Below are 8,417 nucleotides of genomic sequence, written 5' to 3'. Positions count from 1 at the left end.
TAGTCATCCTTGCTGCCAAACATCAGATAACTGGGATTTGACTACATAAGGATGTCTAATCCCATGTAACAAACACCACCTAATTGGTCATTAGGGTTTCATGTTGTATATTTCATACAAGAATTTTCGCCAGAGCTTTAGGCTCCCTCTTGGTGGCGGTCGAGATCTAGAAGTATAAGAATTGGGGTGGGGGGGGGGGGGGGGGGATTCTGAAAGCTTCATTTGGCTTACTTTCTGGCCCGAGCTAAGGCAAGGGCAAAGATAGGGTAGATAGGGGCTTCGACCATAGAGTTTGGGCTCTTACCTCGGTTTCTTTTCTTCTTTGTTCTTTTGGACTATTTTAGTTAATTAACATTTTTTCTTTTGCACAAACATATAAAATTGTTCCTCTTCTATGTCAACGGCTTGCCTCCTTGGATTTCTTGTGTTGTCTCGTACTACAATTGCATGCATTGGTGAGTTGATTAGAGTCCACTGTGAGCAGATGTATTGGTGGATTAGTTGTGTATTTATTTATTTATTTATTTATTTTTTACACTTAATGAATAAGTATGCGATCAAGTCTGTAATGATTTTATTTAGTAGGGATGTTCTCCCCGTAGGTTGAAAATGCATGCCAGTCTGCTCTTTTGGGAGTCTGAGCTCTGATATATGTAATTCTTTGGACTAAATATTGTTTAGTCCTTGAGCTTTTGACCATAAAACACTTCAGTCCCTGACCTTCTAATTTCACACGTTTAGTTCCTGTACTTCAAAATTTCAGATCAATAGGTCCTTGCTGTCTAAAAGTTGCGGCGAAATGTCTATTATGCCCTCAATTTTTTTTTTTAAATAAATTTATTCCTTTCTCTGAGGGCATAATAGACATTTCGCCGCAACTTTTAAACGGCAAGGACCTATTGGTCTGAAATTTTGAAGTACAGGGACTAAACGTGTGAAATTAGAAGGTCAGGGACTGAAGTGTTTTATGGTCAAAAGCTCAAGGACTAAACAATATTTAATCCTAATTCTTTTAAACGACTCGGTGTAGTCGGCAAATATATGAATTTCATTCGGTCAAAAAACAGTTATAAGGAATTAAATTCCAGAGAATGGGTAACTAAAATTCCTCCATATGTGAGGTGTCTTTTAGAAAATTAAATGATAGAGAGCCACTTGACAACTGTTGGAACGAAAAAAATTTATGTCCAAGACATTTTAAAATTGTAATCCTCTCCACTGTAACGAAAATGCATGGTTTACATTGACTTGAATGCTATGTTAAAAAAAAAAAAAAACAAACAAAACAATACAAGAGAATGTCACGGTAACAAACTCTTTTTTTATAATTCTATCAAAAACAAACAAAACAAACGTTTCTTCATTTGTGAAAGTTACAACTAGATTCTAGAAAACATGACAACTCTATTTAACAATATTAGTTTAAATGAACGACTATTTAACATGTTCAACTCATCTATTTTGAAACACCGAACTCTCAAAGTACGATCAATTTTATTGTAGGGTGATTTAAAGATAACATATCATGTTTACATAGAATTATATTTTTTAGATACTTAATTGTCATTCGTTGTTAATCCCAGCAAAGTTGATTGTATACATGCATTGCCAACTCGAGCGAGATTATAAGAAGGCTACGAGGAACTAAGTGTATTAATTGTAGTATTGTCTAGTAAATTGATCCTTTGGAGAACATTTACAATGGTATATTATTAGCACTAGCAAGGACTATTTCTTTTACCTTCTTTCTAAACTAGTCCAAGTATATTAATAACATTTCCCCTTAATTTTTTTTTATAGGGTCTACTTTCGCTACTTACCTCTGTGTTGTTTTTATGGATTGTTGCTTCACCTAGATTTGGCATTGGGCCATCGTATGGCCAAAATGGTACTCTTAACGTACTTGATTTTGGTGCCTCTGGTGATGGCATAGCAGATGATACTGAAGTAACTAACTATCCTTTCATTAAACTCATCCTACATGTTATTATGTGCTTCTTCTTTTTTTTGGCAATGAAACACATTAATTTAGAGTTACATATTACATAAATTGTTATAATTAACGATTGACACAGTATGACTTGTATTTTAAGTGCAGTAACATTTTCATTACCTTTTGTACAACTCATGAACACATGATATTTATGCTAATTGCATCTCCAATTTATATACAGGCTTTCTTAAATGCATGGAAGACACTTTGTGAGACCGGCCAAACCCTAAACATCCCCGCAGGGAAGACCTTTGTAGTCAAACCTCTTCAACTTGTAGGTCCATGCAAATCCAATAACGTTGGAATTCAGGTAATTAAAGTGTGTGATTGGTATTTTTATTGTAATCATATTCACACGATCACCAATGACCCACCCTTAAATTTAATATCATGATTGACATTTAAAGAATAAATTTTAAATATTTTAATCTCAACGCTTAAAATCAAATCTAAATGTGAGTGACTACAAAATTATCAAATCTAAATGTGATCACTAGATGTGCGCATCATTGATCTTTATTCAAGTAATTATTTATTCTCAAAATTAAACTGCATGAATAATTTTTTATGATCCCTTGTATCAGATTGATGGGAATATTGTCGGTCCATCCACTCTTAGCGAATGGGCAGACGCGTGCAAAATCGGACAATGTTGGCTATGCTTTCTAAACGTGAAGGGCCTCGTCATCAAGGGGGAAGGACTTATAAATGGCAATGGTCCAATTTGGTGGAAACAAGAAACCCAACCCATAAATGTAAAAAGTCTATAATTTCCTAGTAGAAACCCAATCCATAAAAATTAAATCTTAGAGCTAAATTAACAAATTTATGTGCCATATTATAAAATAATATATGCCCATAATGGTACCACTGTTTGATAAAACTGTATAGATTCTATATGCAATTGCATGATATGCATTCACCATTTTGCTGTTATTTCTGTTGAAAACAAAAATGATTGAATGTTTGGTTTATTTGTTTATATCAGGAGACTGACATGACTTGCAAACCACCTACGGTAATATTTTTTTCTTCATAAATTATTGTGAATTTAGTTTTGGAGTTGTCAAGAATTATTGTAATAATATGTTTCTTTCTTGCAGACTTTAAACTTCCACAAATGCGACCAACTTCAATTATCTGGATTTACTTCCCGTGATAGTCCGAGAGCCCATATATTTATACATAGCAGCAATAATGTACGTATCTCAAACATTCACTTGAGTGCACCAGAAAAAAGCCCGAATACTGATGGCATTGACATCTCTTTATCAAGCCAAGTAACCATACAAGACTCTTTCATCGGAACTGGTAATTCAAGTTGAAGTTACTCTGATTCTCCTCTTATTGAATTAATAAGCTAGCTCAACTTAGATTATTATTTTGTTATTTCAATTAATTACTACAGGTGATGATTGCATTGCAATTAAGGGAGGCTCCTCTTTTGTAAACATAACTCATGTAACATGCGGACCAGGTCATGGCTTCAGGTAGCTAAAACTCCAGCCTTTTTTGTTGGTTATATTGGAAAGAATCGAACCTCTTGACCTAACCTAATCCTAAATGTAATGTCCCTTGAAAAAACAATGAGAATCATTTATTACATGTTTCTGATTTTAACCCTGTGTGTTTTCTCTAGTGTGGGTAGTTTAGGACAAGATCCAGCTACTACAGATAATGTCGAACACGTATACTTTCAGAATTGTATCTGCAACAAATCTGCAAACTGTGCAAGAATCAAAACATGGATGGTACGTAATTCTATCAAATTCTTAATTATAAATCTCGTAGACATATTCTATATGTAGAATTCTAATGATTTCTTCATTGTTTTACTTAAAGGGTGGAGCTGGGTATGCTCGGGCGATTTTCTTCAGACAAATGACCCTTGAACAGTCACAAAATCCTATTATAATTGACCAACACTACTGCAATGGCGGACATAATTGCCCAGCTAAGGTAAAAGTTTCATATAGAGAAATGCTTGATTAAATTGGAATTAAATAATCTAAATAATTTTTAAAATATATAATTTTGTATAATTGTTGATATGATCAAATTAATGGTAAAATTCTCCTCCTTTTCCATTGTAAGTAAGATTTTTTTTTTTTTTTTTTTTTTTCAATCTGATCATAGTTACTGTTCCGTCTGTTCGTCTAAAATCAAAATGAAGCAAGGAATTTGTGTAGTTTCTTAAAGTAGCAGAACAATACATTCCTTAATTGGTCATTTACCACTAAAGAAAGCTAGTGGAATGATCTGAATATCTGATTGAAAAACTAAAACTAGAAGATCCCAATTAAAAACGTACATGTTATACTGGGTACATGCATGTATTAGATATATGCATGTTCACCGCATAAAGCAAGAACTCATGTAAGGAAACATTTTGTACCGAAGAGGGTTTTAGTATCTATAAGTTATCCTAGCTTTCATTTTGATGGTAAACTATCACAAACCATCACAAGTAATGATTGAGTTGCAGATCATCTAATGTTTTTTTTTTCTTTTCTTTTGTTATGAACAGACGGGAGCAGTGAAAGTTAGCAATGTAACATTCAGTGGCATTACCGGAACTTCAGCAAGTGAGCAAGCAATAACACTGGATTGCTCCGACTTGGGTTGTACCGATATCTTGATGGATCATGTCAACATAACCTCCGCATCCGGACTGCCACTTCGTTCTGTGTGCAACAAGGCCAGTGGGAAAGCTAGTTTTACTTCACCTCCGATTCCTTGCCTGTCGTCGAATGGATCTTTGTCATCAGTGATTGCACCAATCTCGGTCAACACTTAATAAAGCCAAACCATTCTGCTTATTTGAGTTATTTCGGAATTCATGCCCATAAAACAATCGAAGCTTAACTATATATACTACTAAATTTGAGGGTCATTAGCCTAATATTTGAAACAGAGGGGGGCATCTTTTTTAAGTTTAATCTAAGGGGGGTGTATTGTATATGGAATTAGTGGAACTTTTAAAGAAATCTATGGAATTTAAAAATCTGGGTGTATTCAATATAGACTTTTAATAGTCCATGAAAGTCTTGAGGTATTCAATTAGGATTTTTAAAGACTTCATGAATTCCACCAAAATCTAGGGGTATTCAATCAGGACTTTTAAAAATGAATAAAAGTACAGAGGTATTCAAAATATCATTCATACTTATGGAATTAAAAAATCATGGATAATCATGGACTTTGTAGTGTTAACTATACATATCAAACTCCAATAATTTTCCAGCCTCCAGACCAAAGATTTCAAAAAGTCTATCAAAGTTTCCTCTTCAAAAAAAAAAAAAAAAAAAGTCTTCAAAGTTCTTCTCTCTACGCACGAAGAAGTTTGTCCTTCATCATCTCTCTTTCTTAATTTTTTGTCTTTTCTCTAATCTTTTATGATATTAACCTTTTTTGATACCCAACATGTTCATTATAGTTGTTGAATGTGATTTTTGTTTTTTTTTTTCAATTGTGATACTTCGAAGCCTAATAGCAATAAAAATGATTTATGAAATCCTAAAACTCAAATATTATGGTCTAACCCTAAGACCTTGAACCATACTAAATTTTATCTTATTAATTAATTATTCTCATTAATTTGAATTTATATTATTGTTCAAAAAAAGGTTGAACAATTGAATTTCAATTGATTGATTATAGATCAAGACATTGACCAATATTGCTACAATATATGTTAATCCAAGAAAAAAAAATTGATGAGAATAATTAACCATAAACATCAAGTGATCTATATTGTATATTTATGTTGTTGGGAGATTATGAATGAGAACAAACTCGCTAGACAGACTAACAATTATTTATCTAAGTAAATTTCTATTAGAAGATAATGAAGCATTGAAGAGACAACAAGTTATTATTTTGTTTTGTGTTTGGGCTGCATTTGTTTTATTTTTTTTTGTTTTTTGTTTTTGTTTTTGTTTTTTTATATTTTGTACATTCTAGGAAATCTGTAGAAGTCATTCATAATAAAGTATATAGATTTTCATAAATCAATAAAAGTCTGTTGCTAAAATCAATGGTTTTAAGAAATCCATAATAGTCTATCAACTTTTTAAAGAATCTGTGGACTTTTCAAAAAGTCTGTCATTTAAAAAAAGTCTGCACAAATCCAAATACAATACACCCCCCTAAGAGTATAGTTTGTAGGAATGCAATTATGATTCCTGAACTTCATGTGTAGATGAACCAGAATTGTCATCTACCATATTTATATCCGTTGTATATTTCTTATGAGGGTTAACCTCGATCTAGTAATAAAATGTTCAGTTCTGACCAAAAAAGAAATCAAAGAGTATAGTTTTTCTTCTAGTTGGTCAGCCAATTAATATATTATACCCAACTGTAAAAATAATTATGGTGTCATCAATCGTACAAGTGTTACTCTAATATTGAACTACTTCTGTACATCAATATATATAGAGAAATTTTCAAAAATTTATTGATTACTGAACCTAAACCATAAAGAAAAGAGTAATGCTAGGTGAACCGTCTTTTTGGGTACCACATTCATCCCACCTTATCTGGTGGCTAATACGTACAACACAAATCTCAACCAGTTTCATTAAATGATGTGGTGGTGCCACATTAACTACCGTAAAAGGTGGGATGCAGGTGGTAACTAGCATTATTCTAGAGAAAAAAATAATTCTAGGCCAACCACCTTTTTGGGTACCACCTGTATCCCACCTTATGTGGCAGCTGATGTAATGAAAAACTCAACCTATCGCAGAATATAATTAAATCATTGTTGTGTCACATCAGCTGCCACATAAAGTGAAATGCATTTGGTATCTGATTTACCTAGTATTATTGTTGGAGTTGCTCTAAGAGTGCGTTTATTACTAACCTTGCTTCGAATTGAGAAGCAGTTGTAGAGAGAAAAACTAGGAAAAATATGAAAATGAAGTGAATGCAAGTTACATATTCCTCTTATATGTCATTGATCCAACAAATTTTAATCATTTTTTTTTTAGATGACAATGTAACTCCCCGCCCCACTCCTGATGTCAGTGAGATTTGAACTCATGACCTCCACAGTGTTAATTAGGCTAGCTAACCAATAGCCCACGGCTCACCAACCATCATCTTCATTGTAAAGAAAATATTGCATAGTTTTAATTGGTGAGAATAGGGTGCAAATTTCTTCTGCACAGGTAACCCTTTAAAAAAGACTGCAAATTTAATTGTTTAGGACCATGATACGCCTAAAATAGACGCTCAACTTAACCCTGCAAAATGTAGTTGTTAGTATAGAATAAGTAGGGATCGTTCAAGCCGGGGATTGAGGGTACACAAGTAATTACATAAAGAATCAAAGTATGAATATAAGTATGTACGAAAATAATGAAAGAATGTATGAACAGTAAATTATAAAAAGGGGGGTTTTGGGTTTTGTAACACAGAATATTAAAGTAAAACATAAAAACAATGCGGGATTTACAATGATATGAATGAAGATGTTAGAGATTCGGAAATCCACCACCAAAACATGCTTGAGACAAATTTATCATCCTAGTTTCAATTACTAAGTCATGAAAGGTTTCAATCAAGAACAAACAGTGAACGCCACTGCATAATAAGTTCTTATTACTTCCCCAGATTACTTAAGCAAAATGAACGCACCATTACTAAGCCTTTAGAATAAACAATCAAGGTATAGAACGCTATCCTATCAACAATTTATTCTAAGCATTAATCACATGTGGAAGTTTGATCGAAACAAGTATGCAAAACTAGTGTGGAACGCCTACCTAGCATGCAATCCTTTTTATTTGGTTTCACCTATTGTCCTATAGGTTTTACTACCATTGAAACAAGCATTATTAACCGTTTAGGAGATTAAAATACCTATTTCTAGCCCCACTCACATGATCATAATATTTTATGTGCGCATTCATAAAACATAAACATGCAAGAGTTATCTGTAAACCAAAACCAAATAAACAAATTCACAACAAAGTAGTTTCAAAACTAAGAATCAAAACAATATCAAAACCATGTCTTAGGGCTTCAAACCTCGCCCCTAACAAAAGTAATTTAGTTATACATTGTAGCAAAATAACATAGTATAATAAAATAGGAAAAATAAAAAAGATGGTGGCGGAGGAACAAGAAAGAGAGGTAGAAGAGAAGGTGGAGGGTGCGGTTCTTTTTCAAGGTGCTGCAGTGGCTCTTTATATAGGGGATACAACCCTAGTTTCCTTATTCAACTCTGCTTGTAATTTGCTTGAGGTTTCCTTCGATTGATGCACAATTTAATTACTTTCAAGCCAATAAAATAATTCCATGTCATCAAGATTGAGTCATCATCTCCAATTTGTATCCAAGTATGATTGGGGAAGATTTTGGACGTCATAGACTCTAGAATCTTCATGTAAATATAAATTCCCGTAAAAAACCAGAT

The 8,417-nt window shown here is 33.1% G+C and overlaps 1 protein-coding gene across 1 annotated transcript; it reads left to right on the top strand.

The window, feature by feature from the left end:
- Window positions 1-1,395: 1,395 nt before the first annotated feature.
- On the top strand, window positions 1,396-4,790 carry LOC133711698 (probable polygalacturonase At3g15720). Its single transcript, XM_062137801.1, has 10 exons — window positions 1,396-1,482; window positions 1,801-1,947; window positions 2,175-2,303; window positions 2,578-2,748; window positions 2,982-3,011; window positions 3,097-3,304; window positions 3,402-3,483; window positions 3,633-3,744; window positions 3,836-3,958; window positions 4,521-4,790. The coding sequence occupies exons 1-10, from the start codon at window positions 1,396-1,398 to the stop codon at window positions 4,788-4,790; spliced, it is 1,359 nt and encodes a 452-aa protein (XP_061993785.1).
- The last annotated feature ends 3,627 nt before the right edge of the window (window positions 4,791-8,417 follow it).

Source organism: Rosa rugosa, chromosome 5 (assembly GCF_958449725.1).
Source record: "Rosa rugosa chromosome 5, drRosRugo1.1, whole genome shotgun sequence".
In the NCBI taxonomy this organism is placed as follows: Eukaryota; Viridiplantae; Streptophyta; class Magnoliopsida; order Rosales; family Rosaceae; genus Rosa; species Rosa rugosa.
Note: the sequence above shows the minus strand (reverse complement) of the source record. Positions and strands in the feature narration are given on the sequence as shown.